At 41.2% G+C, this 27283-nt stretch overlaps 1 protein-coding gene and 1 non-coding gene across 2 annotated transcripts; both read right to left on the bottom strand.

Moving 5' to 3' along the window:
* Positions 1 to 355: 355 nt before the first annotated feature.
* On the bottom strand, positions 356 to 25237 carry LOC117701912 (CWF19-like protein 1). The gene is made up of 14 exons (XM_034493325.2): positions 25123 to 25237; positions 22448 to 22532; positions 21574 to 21652; positions 20733 to 20834; positions 18453 to 18667; positions 16632 to 16750; positions 14189 to 14273; positions 12512 to 12652; positions 11533 to 11644; positions 10528 to 10607; positions 4680 to 4889; positions 3827 to 3946; positions 2950 to 3047; positions 356 to 823 (listed from the first exon to the last, which is right to left on the bottom strand). The coding sequence occupies exons 1-14, from the start codon at positions 25143 to 25145 to the stop codon at positions 679 to 681; spliced, it is 1614 nt and encodes a 537-aa protein (XP_034349216.1). The 5' UTR covers positions 25146 to 25237; the 3' UTR covers positions 356 to 678.
* Positions 4132 to 4277, bottom strand: LOC117701915 (small nucleolar RNA SNORA12). The gene has a single exon (XR_004605894.1). It is a non-coding gene; the product is annotated as a small nucleolar RNA SNORA12 (small nucleolar RNA).
* Positions 25238 to 27283: the final 2046 nt, after the last annotated feature.

Below are 27283 nucleotides of genomic sequence, written 5' to 3' on the forward strand. Positions count from 1 at the left end.
ATGGACTCTTATGTGAAGAAGATGCTATAAGAAAGCAATAGTAAAGGCCAGGCTGTGTCACTCTGGGATAAGTGCTGGGGATAAAACTCTGGCCTCTATCACATGTCACACGCACGTAATATCATTTCAGTGGCCATAAGCAACAGAAGACATTTGTCAACCTTAGAAAAGTGTTCCCTTTTTATTATTTACAAGATTTGGGGGATTTTTTTTTTTTTTTTTTTTTTTTTTTTTTTTTTTTTTTTTTACATTTTTGGAGGGTAGGGATGGGGAGTTGAGATGGGTCTCATGCCATAGCCCAGACTGTCCTGAAACTCACTGTGTGGTCCAGAGTAGCCTTGACTTCATAGCAATCCTCCTGCCATAACTCCTCAGTTTCTGAGATTAAAGGCATGAGCTACCATCCCCAATCTGAAAGATTTAAAAGTCTGAGGATGTGGATAAATAGAGCTGTTCTTAGAAATACCTAGCAGACATTCTTTTAAAATATCGTTGCATCTCCGAATGACTTCCTTAAAAAGGGTCAACCAGAGGCCTCCCGCTGAAGGCAGGTCCATGGGAATATATTGAAAGGGTCAGGGAGGCAGCACCCACAGGAGACCATAGTTTCACTTTAAGAACAGGCTGGAACAATCTCCTGTGCCATCAATGTGACCTGTGGTGTGCACTTCCCTCTGGCTAGTCATCCAAAGTGAAATCAAAGGGTTCAAAGTCTTTCCGGAAGCGGCGAGCCAGGGCCTCCTCCTCATCTTTACTGGTTTGACACTGCCTCCAGTCAGCCTTCTCAGGAATGTTGAGAATAGCTTCGCTGGCCAGGACCTCCCTGCAGAGAGCAGAGAGAAGAGAAAATGGGAGTAGTAACTGAAAGCCACCCTTCCTGTGCTCCTCTCCAGCCACCAGCTCTCCTCAGTGTCATCTGAAGAGTATGCAGATTGCTTACAACTCACACTGGTCTCCTATCCTACTGTGACTACATCTCTGCCATCGTATCTATTGAAATCAGATTAAGTGTGATCTCCCACCCACTTATTTCTCCTTTCCTAGAACAACTGTGAACCACAATATTAACACTTAGGGAAGAAACAATACATACAGACTAGAGGACAGCCTCTGGTGTCAGAAAAGTCAGAGACAGAGACATGAAGTACCAGAGTCCATGCTCTGGTGCTTCATGTCTATGACTTCAATACTACTTCATCTCTTAGCCTTGATTTCCTCACTTACAAGATTACCTTCCTTAGAGAATTTCGCACAAAAGCTATATAATCAAAGCACATGCCCAGCTTCGATTCTATCTTGTGTTAAGCTATCGTTTCACATACTGAGTAGACTGAGTTTGCTGAGGGCATATGTTATACCCATTCTGACTTAAAGTTCTTCTACCTGTCCTCCTAGCCCCCTCATTTGTATGAGTACACGAGAGAAGTTCAATGTGAAGAAAACAACTTATTTAGGTACATAGACAAGCAGCTCTAAGTTCTATATTTTTACTTACTTTAATATATTAGAAACAATTCTATTTGGCTCATTTCAACTTTGATGGTATAATAAATAGAAAAGTCAGGAATGAATCACAGTAGTCCTCTAAAACTTAAAGGACCTAAACTCTAACTTGGGTTTGCCTGGCAAACTATGAGCATTGTTTCTTCATTTATAAAATGAAGACACAACCATTTTCTCTATTAAGTATAAAATGTATCAACTGTATATTGGTATTCTGAAAAGTTTCAGTGCTGAAACATAAACGACTACCATAGTCACAAAAAGATGTGACCTGTGCATGGCTGTGTACAGTGGCATCGCCTGCCTATGTCCTCACTGTGCATACCTACATCTGATGCTAAGGCAATAAGATTAAGAAAAGATAATAACAAGAACAGATATTATTCTCATTTATCAATTATTTATTTTTAAAAACCTGTATTTGTTGGACTTATCCAATGGGGCAACCTCTTGAAGGCTTTCTAAATTAGTCTAGGACTGGCTGAAGGCTCATTCAAAGCCCAGTGTAAACCACTGGGAGTTGTCAGAGAACAGCTGCGAGTCAGAGATCAGCATTAGACAACACTGTGTGCATTTTCTGCTTCCCTCCACACGGCCTTTCAGAATAATGCAGAATAACAAGGTTGAAGACCTCCATCTTGGTATTCACCACACTAGACTGAACCTTCAACTGTGTGACCATGGGCATGCTCCTTAACTTACCTTAAGGTACAACATCCAGTAGAAGAGCCACTAGCTAGGTGTGGCTATTTAAATTTAAGCTCACTTTCATTTTTTAATTTTTTTTTACTATATCTATTTATTTATATGTGGGTTCATGCATGCCATAGCACCTGAGAACACATGGTTGGGCATTAGTTATTTCCTACCATGTAGGTCCCAAGGATCAAACTCTGTCACCAGGTGTGACAGCAAGCCATCTCACCTCACTGTCCCTCAGTCTCATTTTCAAGTAGCCAACAGCATGTGTAGCTTGGGATTATTGGATTAGTGCAACTTTACAGTGCATTTTCATGTCTGTATGAAGTTCTACTGGGGTGACAGGATATAAACCAGACAACTGGAAGGTTGAATGGAGCAATGCCTGGGAAGCTCTTGCCAGTGTCTGACCCAGCACATGCTCAATGGCCACACTGGATTCCACCATGAGCACTCTCATGGTGTCTTTCCCACTCAGTCTCCCTTATATTCACGCTCAGCCTTTCACAGAGTCTTGAATTTGGTAGAAATGAGTCGTTCCTTCCTAATCTAAGTTTCTAAAATATAATGTTCCTCAAGATCTGTTCATGGTACATCCAATTCTCCAGCCCAAGGCTGTAGCAGTGATCTGCTCTAAGATTCTAAGCTTCTTGGGGCTGGACCATTCCCTAGTTGGTTTTCACTGACTGTCACCATGTTTATAACAGGTCGAATGAAATACACTAAATACAGCGAAAATATACAAACCTTCCAAATTGCAAAGGAAAATTCTTTTTAATTCTGTGAAAAAGCTTTTCTCCGGTGTCCAGCTCAACATAAAAATACGCTGCTCCTGGCTGTGCAATCTGAAGTAAACAGAAATGTATAAGGACAAATAAGCAAGAGTGCAACACATAGGCCAGGCGGTGGTGGCACACGCCTTTAATCCCAGCACTTGGGAGGCAGAGGCAGGTGGATCTCTGAGTTCAAGGCCAGCCTGGTCTACAGAGTGAGTTCCAGGACAGCCAAGGCTACACAGAGAAACCCTGTCTCTAAAAACCAAAAAAGTGCAACACACCACAGGAACTGGTGTATAAAATGCCAATAGACTTCCAGTGGTACCCATCCTTCTAAGGTCCCATCTTAGGAAGTATCTACTTTCTTTGTTTAATTTTACGTGTTTATATATGTGTACCTATTCTCATGTGTGAGATTACATGTACAGGTGTGTTCATGTGCCTGTGGAAAGCACAGGATGACACTGGGTGACTTTTTCAGTTCTTGCCACCTCATGTTTTGAGGCAGGGTCTCTCTCACTGAGCTTGCAGCTTTTCAATTATGCGGAGATGCTCTTGTCTCTACCTCAACAGCACATGAATCACAGACACATGCCCCAGCTTATGACCTTTACATGGCTACTGGGATCACACTGAAGTCCTCACAGCCATCTTCCCAGCTCCAGGAAAAGTCTAGTTCCTTGCTCTTCTAGGAAAGCACGGAGACTTTGCTATGATGATATCTTCACCTCTAGTCTTACCAACATCCTATATTCTAGTACCAAATGGCCCACTATTTATTTAGTACCTCTGGCTCAAGAAGCAGATCTTAACCCCTCCCTGAACATTACCACCCCTTCCTGATTCACCTGTTTGATGTCTGAGTGTTCTGGAATTTCCAACAGCTCTATCTGCTGCTCCTGGGCCTGGGTAATGAAGGCATCTTTAATGTCATCTGTAACACAGCAGCTGAGGGGCACAGGAATGACCTGAGTTGGTGTGGGAGGAATAGAAGAAACTCTCGGTATTGGTTCCAAAGAAGTTGAGTCTTTAAAGTCTTGAGGAAGTAGCAAACCCATCACTGGGGTGGAGAGACACCCCTCAGCATAGCTTCTCCTCAGGCCAAACAGTCTCCACTGGATTGGCTGTAGGACTTAAACTTATGAGAGCTGTCACATGTGGGAGCCAATCTGTTATTAGGAAACACTCAAGAGAGACTTCTTTATCTCTAAGCCTCTGCCAGCTCCTCCATAATGTATGTGGCAGAGTCAGGCCCATTTGAACACTTAACAAATGCGCTAAGAAGACACTACCACCAAAGAGACAAATCACTCAACTTCCAAAGTACTAGCCCCATGTTAGCTAGAAACCATTTCCTGCCTTTAAGCCTTCATTCCTGCTGGGCTTCCACATGACCTAGCCACCTCTTACCAGCAAAGTCCATGCACTCATCTTCCTCAGAACCTTTCTCAACTACTCAATCTTTCTGTACAGGGCACACGCCATCCTGCTGTTCAATTACCTCCAGCATGAACTTCTCTGGGATTATCAGCAGATATTCCCAGCCCTCTAAATGACAACTATTCAAATATTATCATGAAAATAATAGTAAATGCTCTAAGTATTACATTAAAATTAATTACTAAAGTCATCATTATTTAAAATTTATCAATCTCAAGATCCCCACGGTGACTTCCAAGTTCCCGGGCAGAAAACACATACCTGAAGCTGGAGGTGATGGCTCCTATAATTTCTTTCAAATAGAACACAACGCTTCCCTCGACTCTTAAAGAAGCGTTTCAGAGTAGCCTTATACTTCTCCACTTCTTCCACCACCTCTGCCGAAAGCTCCACAACTGACTGGTAGTGTCCAATGGGCAGGATGAGGACATGGTCATCAGATAAGCCTCCTTTGGCCAGGGCAAGGTAGCACTGAAGAAGAATCACAGAAGCAAGATAGCAAGCCTATGTGTATGATCATCCAGAGAGAAAAACCTAGACACACACAGTGAGCTTAAGTACAATAGAAAATGCTTACAATGTTGCCCCATTCCATCCTGGACAGCAGGACAGGATCTTGCTATGTTGTACAGGGCAGTCTCAAATTCAATGTTCTCGGCTCAGCATCCAAGCTCTGAGACTACAGCCCTGTACCAAACCCAACCCCAAATTATCTGTTTGTTTGTTTAGTTGTTGTTTTAGTTTGGTTTTTTTGTTTGTTTGCTTGTTTTTTGTTTTTTTGTTTTTGGAGATAGGGTTTCTCTGTGTAACACCCTGGATGTCCTAAAACTTGTGTTATAGACTAGGCTGGCCTCGAACTCACAGAGATCTAACTGCCTGTCTCTGCCTCCTGAGTGCTGGGATTAAAGACATGACCCACCATACATGACACAAGATACTCTTAATAGAAACTATATTTTAAAAGATTTGATTTTAAAGGTTAGAATAGGAGCTAGAAAGCTGATGGCTCAGTGGCGAAAAGCACTGGCTGTTCTTCCAAAGGATCCAGATGCAACCCCTATCATCCCCATGGTGGCTCGTAACCATTTGTAATGCCAGTTTCAGGGAATCCACTGCCCTATCTGGTCTCTGCAGGCAAAAGACATACACATGGTGCACTGACAAACCCATATACTTAACTAATACATACATACATACATACATACATACATACACATGCATGATTTTAAGAGGTAGAACAGCATTTTTAAGTATCTTCTGAAGAATAGGATCAGTTTTAACAAATTTCCATGAAAATAGCAAATGAACTAAAAGCATACAAAAAGGGTTTTGGTTTTAAATGCTAGAGTTCAAAAAGACTATTTGGGGTATCACTCCTAGGATCTAAACTTTAAAGCAATTTTCAGTTACTATCACTTTCTCTTCAACCACAAAAGGATACTATTTCTTATTTCAAAATGAGTCCTTCCTTCCTCCCCCAGGATATCCAACCCCACATCTCTATCCCCAATACACTTCTGGGCTCACAGAAAAGGTTATAGTAACATGGACAGCATGAGTTTTCTTTCTGTTATGAGGTGCTAACTAAATTCCACAAAGGAAAAGAAAAGAGGTATACAACCCAATAGTATGGAAAGAAAAACCTCAAACTCAGACATACACAAAGAGGCAGAAAACTCTGTTTTCCAACAATGATGTCAGTTTTTAATAGCAACACACATATAAGCATGCACACAAAATAAATAAATAAATAAATAAATAAATAAATAAATAAATAAAAACCCGTATATCAGGTGAGGCTCACACTCTCACCCCAGCATTCAGCAGTGAGGTGTTCACACTTTTACCCCAGCACTCAGCAGTGAAGTGTTCACACTCTCACCCCAGCACTCAGCAGTGAGGTGTTCACACTCTCACCCCAGCACTCAGCAGTGAGGTGTTCACACTCTCACCCCAGCACTCAGCAGGTAGAGGATGACAGTCCAGCCTCAGCCCTGGCTAAACCAGTAACAGTAAAACAGAAACAAAACCATCCAGACAGGAGGTGCTGCTCTAACCGTCATTGTATGACAGGAAGATCCTCTGACTGAGCAGGCAAAGGGCCAAGGAATATCAATACAGGCAAATACACAGGACAGTATACAAAACTACACTTTTAGTGTGGTGTCCCAAAGCTAAGACTGAATGAGAAAGTCCAATGGTAACATATACACTTGCTATAAACCAAAGCATGCTCCTCCTTGATCTACTGACAGAGAACTAAACACATCCACAGCTCATTTCCCACAGGATTTAAGTTCACCAAAACCTGGAGGACCAGGATATGGTGATACACACTTGCAGTTCTAACTACTCTGGAAGCTAAAACAGAGGAATCTCAAATTTAAGGCTAGCCTAGGAAACAGAGGAAGAGCCTCATTACCAATAACCAAACAACATCCTCCCCAAATCCTAAGAGGCATTAAAAGTTTTCATTGATATCCATTTTTATTGTATTTGTTTGACAAGGTTACTCTAGAAACCTTTATTTTCTAGCCTTTACTTTGTCACAGGCCACTGACACAGACATCAGCTTATATGGTGATGTGTATTCTTTAGCTATTTAAAGGCTAGACTAAGCATCTGCCCACACTTCTAACATACATCCAGTTCTTGTGAACCATTTCCCACTTTCCCAGTTTGTCCCGCCCTTTCAAGCTCTTCTGTTTTATACTTCAGTGGTCTCTAACCATGTGAATGGATAAAAGGGTCTAAATGAATGTTCCCCGTGTAGAATACATGGACTTGCCATCGGTGTTCTGGACTCAGCAGACTCTCCTCTTTACCACACCATTAACATAATCTATGTACCTTCCTAAAGGGAGGAAAGCACAGCAAAGGCAGAGAAAGCCTCGAGGAAAATATAATAAAGGAAAAGCAAGAGGAGTGGCCATGAGAAGAGACTGTGAGCCCTTTGCTAGAGACTCAGAAGCCCAGAAAAAGTGCAGTGCAGGGCACCATAGATTTGACTACTAGGCAGGTACTAGTCTAGGAGAAAATGCTCAAGGCCTTCTTCTCTGCACTTGGGAGCGCAGTCAAAAGCATGCCTGAAGACACCTTTTATTGGCCTCAAACAGAGGAACAGTTTCCTTCATCATTCCCAGGCCCATTTCCTGGAGAATAAACTGTGGCAAACAAAGAAAGAACTTTTCTCCCCAAGGCCTAGAGGAGCATGAGGCCAAGCCATCTGCTCCAACCCCTCCTCCTCTCCCATGGGCTCTTGAACCTCTTATGCATCCCAAACAAAAGGCAGCTCACAGCCTTACTCACTACAGGCTATGTCTGAGAGAAGACTGGCAAAAGGTAATCCAGTGAGGGGAGCCCAAAGCTGATCTAAAAAGAACACACCCACAGAAGTAAAAGCCTATCAAGCTTGCTCTCAGAGTTCATCCATAGCCTTACAAGCCAACTGTATGTGTCACAGGCCTTGACTCCAGAATATGTCCTGGACAGGGTGCCAATAATTAAGATGCAAAACATAAATAAGTACGTGTAGGGCTCTTTAGTTTGAAAGGAAGTGAAAATCAAGTAAGGCTCTAGTTGGTTTACAGAAGGCCACAAAAAAGGAACTCTCAGATTGTTAGGATCAAGAGGAAAGTCACCTTTAGAAAACAAAATTAGAAGAAATCAGTGAAAGCCAGATGAACACCACCAGTCTGCAGAAGTGTTACACAGGAAGTTTAGTCATGGGGGGCTAGAGTATAACTGTAACTCTGGTGATTAGCAGCTTCACCACAAGTAAAAGAAAAAGACTTAACTTTATAAAGCCCTTTGAGAAAAGGTATAAAACTGAATGACTTCCCTGAGACACACGGTGTTTGCCATCTGAAAGGATTTCAGATTAATCTGAAGTAGAATAATCTACTTCTACTCTTTGAATTGTGAGAACCCCGCCTGTAATCTGTGCCATGCCGTCTGCTAAAAGCCTGCATAAGAACATGGAGGAAGGAAGCTTTTGCTCTTCGTTTGCTTTCACATTGATAACAAGTCTATTTCTTTACTAGCATTAAAGTCTACTTCTTTGGGATTCCAAAGTTATACTGAAGGCCACTTAAGCTGTCCAGCCTCATGGACTGAACAATGACTAGATTCTTTGACCTGCCACAGGTAGATAATTATTGTTGGATTAGATGGATAACAGCCTCTAAGTAATTTTAATCAACCCTCATTCTACATATAAAGATTTATTCTATAATGTTATTCCAGAGAACCCTCACGAGTACAATCCTTGACTGGCAAACTGAATTTTATCACTTTAATTTTTCTTATGTTTAATGAACTTCAGTTCCTAGGGGTATTTTTTATTTGTGTTTGTTTGTGTGTTTGTTTTTAAAGAAAAAAGCCTCACTCTGAAGCCCAGCCTAGCCTAGAATTCTTTAGGTAGTCCAAGCTGACCTTAAATTTGTGACAATCCTCCTGCCTCAGCTTCCTGAGTGCTGAGATTACAGGCATAAGTCACAAGACCGCACTAACAATATCAACATTTTAAATCTTAATACTTAAAACAGGGAAAACTGAGGAATATTTAAAACACTGAGAAATTAAAAGAACCAACTCAATATTTCATGAAACATAGGTGAATCTAAGACATATACAGAAGATTTATCTATAGAGGGAGATAGAGAAGGAGTGCTTATAAAACTGATTCCATAAAACTATAATGCCTATAATCAGAAACGCAGACAGTAGCTAAGGATGTAACTCAATGGCAGAGTTCTTGCCCAACATGCACAAGACCCTGGCTTCAGTCTCCAACACTATTAAGAAGGGAAGAAAAGACTTTAAGCAATATTGACATGAATATGGAAAGGCAAAACTTTCATAATGTTGCTGACAAGAGCATAAAATAATGTAGTAATTTTGGAAATCAGTTTGACAATTTCTTTAAAAGTTAAAACAGAGCTGGAAAGAGAGCTGAGCAGTCAAAAGCACATACTACTCTTGTAGAGGACCTGAGTTCAGTTCCAGCACTCATGTCAGGTGGCTCACAACTTCCTATAGTCAGCCCCAGGGATCCAAGGCCTGAATCCTCAGGCTCCATCATTCACATGCATATACATATAGTAACACACAAATACACACACACACACACACACACACACACACGCTATTAAAAACAAAATATCTTTTCTTTGTTAAGTTTAAACACAAATTTGCCAAATTATTGGGAGACTCTATTTCTTAGTATCTATCCAAAAGAAATGAAAATGAGTTTGTTTCACAAACACATAGAAATATTATCCAGGAACATTATTCCTGAGAGATATAAAATGGTAATAAACCAACTGTTTATAAAGTAATAAATGAATAATATATCTATTTAACACTAATTAGCAATAAAACATTTATACATGAATTATAAATAAAACTTAAAAACATGATGCTAGTCAAAGCAGACAGACAAGCAGACAAACACACACACACACACACACACACACTGCATAACATAATTTCAGTTAAATGTCTAAAACCCCACACATCTAAAAAGATTCAAAGTACGCAAGTGGTGGCCAAGGCTGAGAATGAATACTGAAATTAATATAAATGTGTTTAAGAAATTTTACTGGACTGATGGAAATTCTCTAAACCTCTATTCCATATTTTCTTTTTCTGAGACAAAGGTCTCTGGGTGGTGCTGGCTGTCCTGGAAGTTGCTATGTAGACAGACTTGTCTTGAACTCAAGAGATCACCTACCTCTGCCTCCTGAGGACTGAGATTAAAAGCGTGCAACATCACATCGGGCCTCTAAACTGCTATCATGTGATGGTTGCATAACTCAATAAGCTTACTAAGTATCCATGAACTGTGCACTTAAAATGGAAGTTTTGCTTCACACCTTTAATCCCAGCACTTGGCAAAGACAGAAATAGGAGGATCTGTGAGTTGGAGGCCAGCTTAGTCTAGTGAGCTCCAGGACAGCCATGGCTATGGAGAAAGGCCCTGACTCACCAAGAAAGGAAAGGAGGGGGCAGGGTAAATTTGATTCACAGATCATATACCATGGAAAGTTAGTAAAAACCAAGTAACAGGCATTTCCTTCTCTGCTGCCCATCTATGGGAGTAACTCACATGTGTGCCAATGTTGACCACCAGATGCTTTTCCACTTCAGGGCTGGCAAGGCAAAACCAACAAGGTCCTGGAGGCTGAGCTTCATAGAAAAGAAAGGCAAGCCTTATTATGATCCAATCACAACAGACATAATCACCCTCCACAATCTTCCTCGTGGCTGGAGAGATGGCTTAGCAGATAAAAGCAATTGCCACACAGGCCTGACAACTTGAGTTCTATACCCAAACCCACAGTGAAGGAGAACCCACTCCAGAAAGTTTCCCTCTCACTCCACAACATGCATGCATGCATGCACACAAACACACACATATATCGACAACAATGCCAACAAACACTTTCAACAGAGAATTCACTGTTATTCACTGTTGTCTCGTCTATAATCCACAAAGATGGGAAAGACTGCCACGAGGAGCTGGACTTGTGTTTCTCACTCTTGACTGCCAAAGCCTGGCACCAATGTCAATGAAACTAGACCTCCCTTTGAAGCCCCCTGAGTTGATAACCGACCCACAGGTAAGTGATCCACAAATCGATCATCTAGTGACTAAAGCGCATACAAACTGGCAATAGGCTACAATGAGAAAACACTGACCTGAGTGGGGGGCAGTTAGGCACCCCAATTCTAGTCCTAGCTCTGACATCAGCTAGCCACATAACCGTGGGTCTACCTTCCTAAGTTCAGATTTTCCTTTTTAAAACAACAGGGTGAAGAAGATCTCAATGAAGCAGCCTGGAAGTCCTTCTCCTTAGCTTGGGTCTGCTATTACTGCATGAACTCACATCAATTTTATACTTACCATGTTTTACATAGACAGAGAGCTTTTCTCTAGTCACTACAGGAAGAGTCTCAGCCCAGAGTCAAGCCATTTTTATACCATTCTATTCTCACTTTGCTCCTAATGGCTCCGTGAAGTTTTTCTTTGCCAGAATATGCTCGTAATAATGCAACTTTCCAAACAATTCCCCAAAGAGTTACTGCTCTCAAGGGAGACCAGAGTACTTACGAGGCTTTCGAGGCTGCTTAGCATGAGGAGGCTTGTTATCCCTGCCTGTGGATGACCGTTTCCTTCCCTGCTTCTCATTCAAATCAAAGAAGAATTGACAGGCTGACTCTTCCTGGAAGGGTCAATGGGGAGGATGTTACTCAGCAAGCCCACCGACAAGTAACCGAGCAGCAAGCAGAAGGGAACTTCCTTGCCACTCACATCTGCTTCCTCTCAGCCCTTCCTTCCTATTCTAGGGAAGACAAATATACACCCACCCTGATACCTGTGGGGCTCTCAGGCCCACATCTCAGCCATACTTATTATCCAAAACCATTACCAAATCTATAGCTTCTGAAAAATAAGTTAAACTCGAGATAAAGAGCAACATTTCCCTAGGCCGGAGCAGTATGAACCCAATTCCATTTATCTCCTTACTCTCCCAATGACATAAGCAGCCCTGAAATTTCAGAACAAAGCAAATCTGATCCAACTTCAACTGAAGAGGAGAGAAGACGAGCTACTCGGCGCAAAGGCAAAAGAGGATTCAGGAAAAGGTTTTGGAGTGGATCAAAAAGTCCAAGAAAACAGACTACAAACTCTAACAAGGAAACGTGATCGATTGGCCTTGCTTTAGTGGGGAGAAAATTATTTTCTAAAGTCTGCTATTAACAAACTTCTTCAAAGTAAATCTTCTTCATCTTCATCTTTTTTGTTTGTTTGTTTTCTTGGGACAGTTTCTCTGTGTAGCCCTGGATGTTCTGGAACTTACTCTGTAGACCCTGCTAGCCGAGAGGTCAGAGATCTGCCTGCCTCTGCTGGGACTAAAGGTGTGGGCACCCACTGCTGGGCAGGATCTTTTAAATGTTATCATGATTTGCCAAGAGGAAAAACACTAAGAGTCAAAACCTGAAGTTGTTCAGTGTATGAAACTATAAGCAGGAAAGGCACACCTACCGAGAGCAACCGGCCTGAATGCCAGCCAACAGCTGGAGCTTACCTGAGGGGCAGGAATCCGTTTTCCTGCGGCCGCTTGCTTCCCCGGTTCTCGGTAAGGGTTCTCAGTGACGTCCGGAGGCTGCTTTACCAGCTCTGCCGCAGCCATCAGCTTCATGGGAACAATGCTGAAGGCATAAAGATACTGCAGGAAAAACAAGAGAGTAATGTCAGGGAGTGAAGTAAAGTCACAAGCCTGTCACAGTGACACAGCAGTGTAGCAAATGCCAACCTGCCAGCCTCTGCAATGGCTAAGGAGGCTCACACAGTAACGAGTAACAGATCAAAGCTCCAGCCCTCAGACAGACTAGGTTCCTCACTTGGAGACGGGTACAGTGACAACCCTTACTATAAGGCTCAGGGGGACTTGCTCTGTAAGCCTTGAAGACAAAATGCTCCTGTCACTGCATCTTTCGTTTATGTGACCTTTGTCAACAGAACTGTGGAACTCCGATTCTATCTTCTGAATGACCATTCCAACTGGAAAGGTAAACCTCCCCTCTCTGACACAATTCTCACAAATGCAGATACCTTTCCTTAGGGACTAGCAGCAACCAAGAAAACAATTCATATGTATTTTATACATCGTGGGCTAATGACAATAATACATGTTTTACCTCAACAAAATAACGGAACTTGAAGTCATAAGGATAGATTTTTACGTTCTGTTTAATTGAAGGAGGGTAACATTTGGTATACCAGGTCAGAGTATAGAAAAGGGAAAAACAAAAATATTCACTGCTGAGAAGGCTGTAGATTAGAACGAAGTCTTGAGATGAATGGTGCTTGTCAGGGTAACACTGTGACTACAATGAGCTGCCTTATGCATCTCTGAGACTGAGTAAGAAACTGAAATCACAGAACTCTGCTCAGTGAGAAAGGTCACCACAGTCTAGCCTTCAAATCTCAAAATATAGAAAAGGGGCAGGAGTTTACTTATCTCACTAACACTGTCTCTGACGTGCTCTAGAGGCTCAATCAGCCACGGAGGAAGCTCCTACCTATTCCCTCATTTCACTGCTTACTCTGTATTAGCTGTCTCACTCAACAGTCCAACTTTTAGCATTAGCAAAGCATTCCAAGGAAGTGAAAAATACATCCTATTTTTCTGGATAATTTTCTTTCACCATCTGCACTATTTTCTAGATTCCAGGTATAACTACTAATTCAAAAAGCCAAGGAAGTACTAATATACATATATATACATACATACTTGTTCTGTTTTGCTTGTTTGTTGCTGTTGTTATGGGGTCTTTTTATGTAACCTTGGCTGGCCTGGAACTCACTCTGTAGACTCTGGAACTCACAGAGATCTGCCTGTCCCCACCTCCTGAGTGCTGGGATCAAAGGCATGCCCCACTGTGCCTAGCTTGAATATTCCCGACAGGATTTTATTACTTCAGTTCAGTGACGCTGCTAGGAGGTGTGCATATCATCTGAGGCAAACTCCCGTGCAGCAACAGAGGCAAGCACATGGATGTGGAAGGAAAGGAAGGCCATGTCCTGTACTGTCATATCCCAGGGAACCATGCCTTTCTCTAAGACCTCCTAACAAACCACTCAAGGAAACCTAACCTTTACAAGGAGTCACTGAAGCTGTTGGGACTCAGGGACTACGGAGGACTTCTGGAGGCCAGAAGCTCTGAAGGCTGAGTAACCAACCAACCCCTGAAATCTTTACCTTCTTCTTTTCTGGATTTCCAACATTCGCCAGCGCTATGAAGCGAGTGGCATGCTGCGCGCTCTCTTGTAGAACAACATGGTTTCTGAAAGGTATGTGAAGACAACACATCTCTATCACTCTCCCTCACAGATGGACGGCTCTCATTATGGCATGCTCATACAGGAATCTTTAGACTTTGCTGTAACTCCTCCCCCTCCCAGTGCCAGCAGCCCCTGGTTCTCTCCCCTTCTCCTCTTTCTTTCATGTCATCCTGATGGGACTAGAGACAGTGCTGAGGGATGGAAAGGGGACCTTTAAATGCTGCTGGTGGGAATGTGCAGCTGAGCAGCACTAAGGAGCATCTCATGTCCCAAAGTCAGAGCCAACACATGACCTGGCGCACCACCAGGCCTATGCTCAAACACCTCATCATGTTTCCTGCTACACTCTTCACTTGGAATAGTGAAACCACCTCGCTAGCCAGTACAGGAATGGGTTTTAAAAATGGTGCACAATGGGATTCCCAACCATAAATAAAAACAAAAGCATCACATTTGCAGAAAAAGGGATGAACTAGAAATCATTATATAAAGAGACATAAACTTCTTAGAAAGACAAATACTACACATTTTCTCTAAAACATAGATTTAAAAGTGTGTGTGTGTGTGTGTGTGTGTATGTGTGTCACATGTGTGCTTATGTGAAACCAGAAAATGAGAGGGAGGGAAGACTCTTAACTGGAAAGGATGAAAGACAGAAACAAGGTCATGGACTACCATTCTACTTTTGATTTGCAACTGTAAAGTAGGTAAGATTCCACAGGGTCATGAGAAGAACGAAAGTCTTGAATTCACCACAGGTCATATGACCTTAAAGAAGTTACCCAGCATTCTGGTGGTTATGTATCCCTAACCTCAAAGGGCTCATGAAACAAAGAAATAATATTATACCTGTGAAAAGAACAAAAACATCTACATCTATTTAGAGAGTTGCAAAGTGAACAAAACGATGATTTCTGGAGCCAGATGAGGGCTCACAGATGATGATGGAGGTGTGAGGGCTCACAGATGATGATGGAGGTGTGAGGGCTCACAGATGATGATGGAGGTGTGAGGGCTCACAGATGATGATGGAGGTGTGAGGCTCACAGATGATGATGGAGGTGTGAGGGCTCACAGATGATGATGGAGGTGTGAGGGCTCATAGATGATGGAGGTGTGAGGGCTCACAGATGATGATGGAGGTGTGAGGGCTCACAGATGATGGAGGTGTGAGGGCTCATTTTACTACTCTCTCTTATGTAAGTAAACATCAAAACAGTGAGACTAAAAGAAATATGTTCTACGTTGAGCAGATATGTATCAAGCACTAATACATGGTATACTTTGATTTTTAAAAAATGGTTGACATGCCATACATAAGTGGTAAAACAGTTTGTTTGTTTTTAACTTTTTCTGTTTAAAAGTACTCTATACTAATCAACATTTATAACTAAAGGAAGGCAAATATGAGTAAAAGAAATTTTTAAGATGCTGGAGGGTGAGTATTGAAACAAATTCTTGGTGAGCAGAGATAAACACAATGCCTCAGTCTATAGCCCAGGCTGGACCTGAACTCATTGAAATCCCCCTACTTCAGCCTCCAAGAGTAAGGGATTAGAGGCAACAAACACCACATACAGCTCAATACAAGTTCCTGATTCTCAGATTAAAATTTCACATTCCAAAGTGACTGTGCTAACAGTTGAGTATTCCAGACTAAAAAAGAATAAATCCTGGTTTGACCTGATGAAAGCAGGACCTAACCAGGTACAGTAGTACATGCCTTTATCCCAGAACTCTGGAGACAGAGCCAGGTGAATCTCTGCGAGTTCAAGGATAGCCTGGTCTACAAAGTAAGTTCTAAAACAAGCAAGGCTACATAGAAAGGCCCTGTCTCAAAAAAGAAACAAAAAGCCAGTACCTAATACTCTATAATGATCACCCAGCACTGTAACAGTAAACTATAAACTTTTAAAGAGTCTTATAATCTATCGCCTTTATTTCAAGTTAGGAAACTTATGAGTGTGGTTCCTGAATGGGCAATGGCCTCCAGAGGATCATGTGGTTGTGAACACTTGATCTCTAGTTTGTGGCACTATTTAGGGCAGTTTCTGGAACTCCTCGGGAGGTGGAGCCTAGCTGGAGGAAATATGTCATGGGGATGGGCTTCAAAGGTTTATAGCCTTGGCCCATTTTCTGTGTTATCACAGATAAACTTCCTGCTCCTGCTGCTATGCCTTCCCTACAGGACGGGTTCTCCTGGACTTATAAACAAACCCTGTTTCCATAGGTTGATATTTACCACAGCAACAAAAATGAAACTAACATAGTGCCTTAGGACTTGAAGGAGCCAAGATACATGGCTAAAAGTGAACAAGAAGATGTGAGTTTATAGAGTCAACCCATAAGGTGTTACTCACCGGTACGGAAGTCTCTCATAATATGACTTTTCCAAAGCAGCAAAATGATACCTCGGTTTCAAGCTTACAGCAAGGCTGGAGATCAAAGCAGAGCCACATTTTTTGGTATCTACCTCGCCCTAGTAAATGGGAACTTGGTTATCCACACGGAACTCAGAAAAGATTTTGAAATATCTTTCAAATTTAAACACAGATGCAAATTTGCAGTGAACTGCAGACCCAGGGCAAACAAACATAAGAACACTGGAATATTATAATTACAGAAATGGCACAATTGTTGTAAACCAGAGTGTACAAGGTAAGACACTCCTTCCATAGGACCCTCTAAAACAAACATTAAGACTCCTTTTTGAAAAGCAGTCTCTCCCTGCAGCCTATAAACTACATCTGCATAGTACTCTTTATAGTGCACAAGTATCTGACAGTAGTAACTCATTCGCATTCTCAATGGAGAATGGAAACCTAAACACTACCACTCAGAGCACTCAGGCTTCAGGGAACATTCAAGGGCTTCATAACCACACAAGCTGTTCTTTTGTTCAGTCAAGGAAATGGCACAGCCACACCCATGTTAAAGAGCTTACAGGTGCTTTAACCCAGCACTTGGGAGGCCTAGGCAGGCAGATCTCTATAAATTCGAGGCCAGCCTACATGACAAGTTCCAGGACAGCCAGGGCTACATAGAGACCGTGTCTCAAACAAAACAAACAGAAGCTTGCAAGTAAAATATTTTGTCATGGTAGATTTGTTCACAGAACACTCCAAACTTTTGTCTTACGTGTACCTTCTTCAAGCTTTTGCTAAAGAAAGGTGACTGACCTTGAACTTAGTTGTAGTGTCACAAAGATAACTAAGTATATTATTTTCTTCCCCATAAAAATCTTCTATGATTGTTTACAAACTTTGACCAAAGTTTCCACTCTTCTACCCCTGCTGACTCCTCTCTCCCAGAATGAGGGGCTTCCTTTCTAGAAGTGGAGGAAGCACAAGTTGGTAGGCAAACTAGGCTCTTTTCTGTTTAACACTCTCCCTGATGACACTGGCATCTTGCTGACTTTTATGGTCGCAGACACTTAGTGCTGAGTCAGCAAGGACTGATCTACACACAGGACACTCTGGGACATAACTGAATTCGGGATCTAGTTGTGAGGGTTTATTCTCAAATTCAGTCTTACATTTCCCTCCAATGAGGATCAGCTGATGCTCTCTACCCTTACACAACCTTTCCCAGATCTTCTTCGGCCATGTTTACCTATGTCACAGTTTAGTGGTAACTGCCCCCTTCTCAGAACTACTTATAAAAAGACAGGGAGGCTTCCAGGGCATACCAGATTAGTGTCCATAACAGAAATTAAGTCTTAGCACCTTGTTCTTCACCTGTAAATATTTACACTACTAGACTCAATCTCACAATGACCCAATTTTAAAATATTTTGATAGTCAAACCCAATATTCTGGAACAGAAGGGGAAATAAATGCAACCGAAGGGGTGCCAACAGCTGTAGATCTTCCCACTGGGAATTTAATAAACTTATAAAATATATAAAGAAGGCTAAGGGAGGATGCTTGTAGAGAACATAATTCCAGGAACCATTTGCTTATAATTAAGATTCTGCAATCTTATCTGAAAATTATATTTTTATGAGATCAACTGTTTTCGTCAGTAGATACAGCTTATAGAATCTTGAAATTTTTTCACAAAATGTTTCTAGTAAAAGGCACTAAGAGTAAAAATATTCAAAATAAAGAGAAAAACTTTAAAAAACCAACTTAAGCCAGTGAAATTTGTTTAAAAACTGCAATTGAACAAGCACTACTCACAGAGGAGTTTCCAAAGCTGCCCACAGACTTGGGCCATGGGGACGTGAGTAAGAGATCAACACCCTTGAACTGGGGTACAGAACACAGCATGGTTCTCAGGGAAGACACATCCTTGGGACTAAAACTGTAGGCTGGGACTGGTTCGTCTAAGGACTCTGTCCCACTGAGGTATACAATCTGCAGCCCCGAGCTTCCAGTGAAGACACCTTTTCGACCTAGGTTCAAAGAAAAATGAATGAGTTAGTCCAAGCTGCAGGAGGAAACTTGGCATTTCCTCTCTTTCCCCAGCCTCCATCTCCTAGCCCTCTGCCTCTTTACTTGCTTGAATGAATGTGACTCCCACAGCTCCACTCTGCCTGCCAGGGAGCCAGGCTGGCTGGCTCTCACAATACTTCTGTTCTCTAAGTTTGAAGACTTCTTCTGTGACGGCTGCTGGTCACTGAATTGGAACTGCCAGTGGCCTCTTACCCCGCACTCAGATTCTATGAACTGGAACTGCCAGTGGCCTCTTACCCTGCACTAAGATTCTATGAACCGGGTGTCTACACCCTAGAGCACCTGTCTTCCTGCCCATGACAGCCTGTCACCAGAGTACTGTCACCTCCTGGCTTCCCCTCTCTACCTTCTTGGCAGCTTGACCCTCTTCTCAGCTTTATTTTTCATGGTTATGTTATCAACTCCCCAAATTTTAATCTAATCAATCTACTGTAGAAAGAACGATCAAATCATATTCAGCTGCAGTGCTTCAAGCTATCACAGTCCAACAAGACCACTGCTGAAAGATGTGACTGAGTGAAATTCACCTAATAAAATGGCTGACAAATATAGTAGTGTTCTTAATACAAACTGAAAAAACACACTGAGGATTGACAAGTCAGACAGATGTTCAGATTTCAAAATGTCTGTCTCACAACTGCAGCTAAAAATAAATAAGCAGAAGGCATAGAAAAGGCTCAGGCATTAAGAGTACTGGCTGCATCCTTCAGAGGATCTGGGTGCAGTTCCTAGCACCAACATGGAGGCTCACAAAAGTCTGCAATTCCAGTTCCAGGAGACCTCCAAGAGAAGCAGGCACACATTTGGTACACATACGTACATATATGTAGGCACAGAAAGTAATAATAAATCATTTTTTAAAAGCAGGGCTTGTGAGATGGCTCAAGAAAAGGTGCTTGCTTTGCAATCTAGAACCTGGGTTCAATCTTTAAATCCATGTAAGGTGAAAGAAGAGAACTAACTCAAAGTTGTTCTCTGACTTCCACACTCACACTGTGGTAAATGTACACACACACACACACACACACACACACAAAACAAGCACAGAGACTAGAGATACAGTTTAGTGGCAGAAGACATATTTAGCAAATGTGTGAAGCCCTGGGTTTGATTGCCAGTATCATAAATAACAATATAATAATAAATCTTAAATCACATTACAAAAGTTTCCCTCAACATTCTGCCTAAAGGAGTCTCAAGAGTGGAGAGAGCTAAAATTGCTTCTATGAGGGCCACAACTACATAGAGGACCAGAGGCAATGCCAGACTATGGTGGGAATGGTGAAGAAGGCACTTCTAACAAAGAAAATACAGGTGCTTTCTAGAGATCAACGACCACAAAGAATGTGAAGGAGCCACTTTAGAACATAATGAGTTGAGTAATGATTAGGTAGACAGCAGACTAAGGCAGACAGTGGGAGGGAACAACAGCAAAACTTGACAACTGCCTTGTCCTGAAACTGAAGAAATGCAGAGGACTATGAGCAGCTTTAACCTGGAGTCAGAGTGTCCCTAAAAAATGGAAAAAAAGACAAAAGGAATGAAAAAAAAAAAAAAAAAGAAGAAGAACCCTATAAACATGAGCTGCCAGAGCCTTAGACTAAGCCTAAAGTAAAGCTAGTTCGAAGCCAAATTATCAAGTAAGGTATAAGTATACAGCAAGGCCAGTATAAGGGCGTCGTTTCTTTTATTTGAATGTAACATATATCTTAAGTTCTCCATATATTGTGGGCAAGGGATTGGTCACTCTAGATGGCTGAAAGAGTGGTTCAAGGTTCAGGAACACAAGGAGATTGGGGGGAAACAGAAACAATGAAGAAACATCGCTGTACAAAGGGCTCTAAACACAGACTGTGAGGAAAAAATCTTTCCCAAAGAGAAAAACAAAACAAAATTCTTATTCTCTCAAGCAATAATGGCAGAAGAATGCAGTCAAAACTTTTCCTGAGAAATTAATTTCTGAAATTGTTTTTACTAAATTCATTAAAAAAAAAATTAACTTACCTAGGTAAGTAATGTTTTCAGCCAATTCACAGCCATCAGCATCCTGGAAATAGCTTACTGTTTCCTGGTTATTGGCACCAAGCACATATGTCTGAATAGGAGCTAATGGGGAAACAGACATGCCACCACATGGTTACTGGATCTGCTCTGAAAACTGAGAAATGTTTCCTCATAGGAAAATGGTCATTGCAAAAGTAAAGAGCCTGTGCATTCCTTCCATAGCCAGCCTAAATGTGGAACACGCTCATCACTAAGGATTCCTAATTCAACCCCACGGCTTGACTACTAAGTGATGTCACCATACCAAAAAATTGTCATCTTAAATCATCAATGTATATATAATGGAAAAAAATAGCTTAAAATAAAAGCACTTGATAAAAAAAATTTTTAAACTGAAAAAAAAGAGAAAAGAAAAAAAAAGAAACAACATGCTTAGCTGTACTTACTGAGTTCCTGCCACTCTAAATGAGCATCCTTTCAAAATGTCAAAACCACGGATCTCATATACATATATGCATTCTTTCAGCTCAATGCAGAGTTTAAGAGAGACATACTACTCTACATCATTTTATTTTAGACAGTCTAACCACATAGCCCAGGCTGGCTGGGTAGCCCAGGCTGGCTGGTCATGGGTGTATCACACTCCTACCTTACCCTTTCAAGAATTAGCACTGTGGGCATGTGTCACCAAGACTAAGACAGAAACTCCCCAAAAGCAGCTATGCTCACCAATGTATGAGAGAAACCTTCAGCAACTAATACCCGAAAAATGACACAACAATAACTACAGCTCCTGAGATTTTGTTAGAAATCATACATTAAATAACAATAATTTCTGTACCTTTCTTGTTGCCAGTCTTATACTCTTCCCACTCAGCATCTTGTGTAGAGCCAAAAAAATTTCCTACACACAACAGCAGCTAAAATGAGTTTTTTAAAGATATATGAGATTAAAACAACAAAAAAATAACTATTATATTATTTACTGTAACATTCAGCTAATTCCTCTATTTAATAGTCACAAACCAAGTATTTATTCAATAATTTAATTAACTGATAATTCTATGAATTATTAAACTTTGATGCACTCCAAAGTGAGGGTGGGAGAGGGTAAAGAAAAAGCTTTCAAAAGGCAGAATGTATATGCTTTCTAAAGGTTCCCAGGGCCTCTCTCTCCTCCTTCCTTGGAACATACAGCAATGTTGAAACAGACACTTAAGCAATCTATCCACGAAATACAAAACTTCAGTGTTAGACTTCAGAAATACGGCGAGTAAGAACACCACATTCGCTGCTCTTTTTACTTATCCCTTAACCCAACAAACAAATTCTCCCTATACCTACAATACTCACACAACATTCATTCAGCTCCTTCTTCGGTAAAGCATTTGCACATCTGTTATCTGATTTGATGCATAGAGCACACTCATGAAGCAGACCTGGGTTTATCAAACCCAGGCGTCAGAACTGGCTAGCTTTGTTCAGTTTGTTTGTTTGGTTTTGGTTCAGTAAGAAAGTAACAAGATTTCAATTCTAACAGTGAATAGTAAACAGACCTTCTCCCTCCTCCCATCAACCCGCAGCTTAGTGTTCATATTAAGGACAAAAAACCCAACCTAACAAAAAATGGAAAAGTCAATCATAAATTAACAAAGAATCAGTACTTTAATGTTTGACTATAGTAGTAAAATTTTAATAAAAATGATCCATCTTACATCAAAGTTCCCACTTTTCTTCTGAATTGTCCGAACTCTATTGAATAAAACATCGAACTTTCCTTCAACATCTCCACAAGCCAAGCTGCAAACAAGAGATAAACAGCGATTCAGGAAACACACATGCATCTGCTAGGTAGGCTTGGTATACATGTACTTGTCTTTTGGATTAGATATATGATCCAGTCCAGCAGCTATCTTCTGACTTTTGGTCAATATCAACTAACAGGCAATATCTGCCTGCTACCAATATCTGCCACCAGGCAGACTTTTCTGAATATCTCAACAATACCCCCAACTCACCAAATCTAAAATCTAGCTCTTCATGTCTTCAAAATTGAGTCAACCTCTTTTGATTCCTACATACTGAGGGTGGGTTTATCACCAACTTGGTCACTAAGAGTCAGCTAATCCCTTGTTTAATCTAAGTCCAAGGAGTCTCCAACCATGTTTCATACCTATTCTATTTTCCTCAGTTCCACAGCCTGTGCCTTGCTACATGGCTTCAGTCACCATTCAGCAAACATCAACTGGACAACTACACTAAGCAAAGCTCAATGTGCCAAATACTACCTAAGAACATGTTAGAATCATAGAAGCATTTAGACTCATGGAAAGTCTCAGAGTTGACAATAAGGGAAGGGAGGCTCAATCCTAAGTTTATATGGAAAGGCTATGATGAGAGGCAAGCTCATAACGTGTTATAGAGCAGGAAGGGGAAAATGACAAGAGTGGAGGTTGATAAGGAGGTCTATCCAAGCTGTAAAGTGACTTGTTCTAACATAAGTTCTGACTTTTAAAATTCTGGTTTACATCGTTTCTGTTTGTTTTTACTTTAGGGGAGGTATTGTATTTGGGAGGGCATACATGTGCTACAGTGCTCATGTGAAGGTCAGAGAACCACCAAAGAGTGTTCTCACTCTCCACCATGTTCGTCATCAGGGACTGGACTCAGGTCACCAGGCATGGCAGGAAGTGCCTCTACCCACTGAGCCATTTCACCAGCCCTTACTTATTTTTGTAACTTCTTTTAACTCAAAATACTATAGTTTCTATTGTTTTGTCTGTATGTCTCTCTTGTGTTCTTTTATTGTTCCTATCATTAACAGTTTCAAGCAGCATAATAATATGATTGTACATGTTTCATCAATACTTCTAATAACAGAGAATGACAGACTGGAGGAATAGTCAAACTACAATCGAACTGTAAACAGAGAAAATGACCAATTGAAACAGGGACAAGAAAAGCAGGTGAGAAACTTAAGGTCTGAAGACAAGGTAAGGAGAGAAGCAGGATGGGAAGTGAGGGAGAGGTAGGAATGGAGGGAAACAAATCTGAACAACTCAAGAGGGGATGGAAGAGGTAGAGAAACCTACTTTATCTTGTTTGGGAGATAAGGTAGACTTTCTGGATCTCCTAGTGCTTTCTCTGTTTCAGTTTAATGTTCTTGCCTAAAAATATTACAAAGTGCCTCATTTCCTGCAGAAACAGTTTTCCTCCAGTCCTGACCCATCTTTCTAGTACTTTCTCTTAAGTTTTCCTAACTGAACCCTCTCAAAATGCAGACTGAGCACTCTCTTGTCTCTGCTAGGCTCTAGGAAAGTTCTCTTTCCTAACAGCCCCATTGTGATCAACCTCAAAGCTTTCCCATCCATCAAGGTCTAATAAATCTCTGTAGCTTTCCTGGTGGCCTGAGAGAGCCACTTTCTCAAAATCTCAGAAACCCATATACCATTTCTGAACAAACTCTGTCATAATTATCATTCAGTTGAATTTATTCTCTGGGAGCCTCTAATACCTTTTCAGTCCCTATTAATTATCAATTCCTGAGAGGCAAACTCAATATTCACTATCTGGTCTGGGCCCCTTTTCAGCATTTTTTGATCCCAATGACTGAGGATGGAAATCTATGACCTTACAGTGGAACTTTCTCACAATCAAAAAAATCACCAAGTCCTGCGAGTACACCCGCTTAGAAAACTATCAATTCCTGAACTTTCTCTCTCTGCCATTACTTTACCTAATCCTTATTGCCTTCTACTTTGGCTCTGATTTGTTTCCCAACTTTCAAGCAGGATCGCTTTCCATAACGAAAATTGGATTACACTAAGGAGCTTTTTAACGTTTCAATGACTTCTCTGGGTTAAATTTCCCCATTCGTTAACACTTGTTCCTCTGGTCCGGACTATCAGCTATCAAAGTAGGAACTCGTTTGTGCAACGCACGCAGGACACACTGCCGCTGCTCAATACAATAGTCTTTCTGAATGATGTCTTGTCTTCGCTAACTGACCGAGCAACAAAAGTACGCCAGGGCAGGGCAATGATTATCTTGTCTGCCAAAACCCATCAATGCACCCAATGTCTGCAAGTTATTTGGCTAATCCATACGTGCCACGAAGGGAGAAATGAAAGGGAGATGATGTGTCGCAGGCAGAATAGGCTTAAGAAAAAGGAAGTCCGTCTCAGCAAGTTTTTAGCTCTCACGGAGAGACTCTAAAGACACCAGAGCAAAACTGAACTGGGACAGGAGAGCAGGAAGCCTCCACTCGTGTTCCCAGCAGCCCAGCGGTCTTCCCTCCATCTTCCCCTTCCGGTCTGGAGAAAGACAACCCCCCACCCGCCTCTCTCCCTTTCTCCTATGTGATTAAGTCTACCGATGCAAGGCCACTCACAGACGCAGCGGCTTCTGAGCCATCGGTAATGACAACTTGTGCTGGGACGGCCACCAAAAGCAAGAAACACGAATGCGCGCTCAAGGTTGGAACGCCAGAGCGCAGAAATATGACGTCACAACTCAGCCAATAGAAATTACCTACCTACGGAGAGTGTAGAGGGATAAAAATCTACGCGGTTTGTTTGTTTTGTTTTGTTTTAGCAAAGGTAACTATAAAGAGTGAAAAGGATAGAGGAATTAAAAAGGAAAACATGTTTCTTATTTTGTTTATTTTAGAAACATTTAGAGTTACTGAACTGTACGCGTGCGTGTTTGTATTCGCGTGTGTGTGTGTGTGTGTGTGTGTGTGTGTGTGTGTGTGTGTGCGCGCGCGCGCGCACGCGCGCGCGTATGTTGGAATCAGAAGCGGATGCTGATCCTTTGAAGCTGGAGTTACAGGAGTTTGTAAGGCCACTGACACGGATTCTGGGATCCAAACAATGAATCCCATGACAGCAAGCGCTCTTAAGAGCCCTGGCTGGGTTTTTTGTTTGTTTTTGTTGTTTGTGTGTGTGTGTGTGTGTGTGTGTGTGTGTGTGTTTACACGTGTGGACACACGCTTGTCTGCATGCAGGTTCCTGTGGAGGCCAGAGGTTGACATCAGGAGTCTTCCTCCATTGCTCCCAACCTTATTTAGTGAAATAGGGTATCATTTGAACTCAGAGCTCATTGGATTAGACTAGTCTAGAAAGCCATATTGTCCAAAAGATCCCTTCTGTTTTCTGAACGCTGGCCCTGAAACTTACCTGTCCAAATTTATATGGGTACTGGAGATCCAAACTCTAGTCTTTATATTTTGTTTTAAGGGTGACTGAGACATCTCCCTAGCCCCTAAAAAAATTTTTTAAAAACACATTTAAAGAATAACAATCATACCTTTGATTCAGCGTGTCAGCATGTTGCCAAATTTGCTGTCTTGCTCACTTCTCATCATGTACCCAAGCCCTTTAATTCTCACTGAGTTATTCGAAAGTGAAGTGTAGACTTCGGCATGCACCTCATAAATAGGTAAAAATAGCCTCCCTTGCCGGGCGGTGGTGGCTCATGCCTTTAATCCCAGCACTCGGGAGGCAGAGGCAGGAGGATTTCTGAGTTCGAGGCCAGCCTGGTCTACAGAGTGAGTTCCAGGACAGCCAGGGCTATACAGAGAAACCCTGTCTCGAAAAACCAAAAAAAAAAAAAAAAAAAAAAAAAAAAAAAAAAAAAAAAAGCCTCCCTTAAGTAACCTTAGTATTAGCACACTGAAAAAAATTAATTCAGTAACAAGACACAGATTTATGTACACAGATGTTAGTTTGCTATAATTGATTGTACATGGGGACTATTTTCATTCAGGAATTACACAAATTTTACATTTTCATCTGCTCCTATCTCTAGTCTCCTTTTTGCTTTCCTTTCAGTACACTGATTTTTCTGAAGGGCCCGGGTCAATTAGCAACAGGGTGACAGGGACCTGGAAACTACTGTCTTGACAAAGGAAAGGCACCCAAGTTATCAAAAATCAAATATGTTAAGAAAGAATTGCAAGTCTGATTTTCTCACAATTTCTGCAATGCTTTTGAAAGGGATATTAAATTATTTGCTTCATATATACTAATACCTCTACTTTGTTGGTAATTTAAACCTTTTTCTTACTTTTTGGACAATATAGCACTCATTCCAGGAGTGGCTTTCAAGACTGAATCTTGAAGACAAATTTGCCAATGTGAACAGCTAATGATTTCAGAGATGATAAAACAACAGCAAAATATGAAAATTTGTCTGTGAAATTCTGTATTATTGTTGCAACTTTCCTGTAGGTTCAAATGAATTCTAAAAATGAAATTTATCCACAGGAATGGAAAATAGCTGAAAATGGCTTAATACACTGTAAGTATAGAAATTATATATATGAATATATTATATATAGTATATATTATATATATAGACATATATATCATATATGTGCATATATAATATATATGTGTATATATATATAATATATATTATACATACACACACATCCGTGTACATTAGGTCTTGTTACTGATTCTTTTTCAGTGTGCTAATATTAAGGTCATTGAAGAGAGGATATTTCTACTTATTTTATAAAGTGCACACTGAGGTCTGCACTATAAATA

Source organism: Arvicanthis niloticus, unplaced genomic scaffold (assembly GCF_011762505.2).
Source record: "Arvicanthis niloticus isolate mArvNil1 unplaced genomic scaffold, mArvNil1.pat.X pat_scaffold_319_arrow_ctg1, whole genome shotgun sequence".
Lineage (NCBI taxonomy): Eukaryota > Metazoa > Chordata > Mammalia > Rodentia > Muridae > Arvicanthis > Arvicanthis niloticus.

Bases quoted from the DNA above. Each gene is read 5' to 3' on its own strand.
- LOC117701912 (XM_034493325.2), bottom strand. From the start codon at position 25,145: ATGGCTCAGAAGCCGCTGCGTCT. The intron at 16,751-18,452 runs GTGAGTAGTGCT...CCCATTTACTAG, and splicing joins GCAGCTTTGGAAACTCCTCT to GGCGAGGTAGATACCAAAAA. The intron at 12,653-14,188 runs GTAAAGATTTCA...TTTTTCCTGCAG, and splicing joins GAAATCCAGAAAAGAAGAAG to TATCTTTATGCCTTCAGCAT.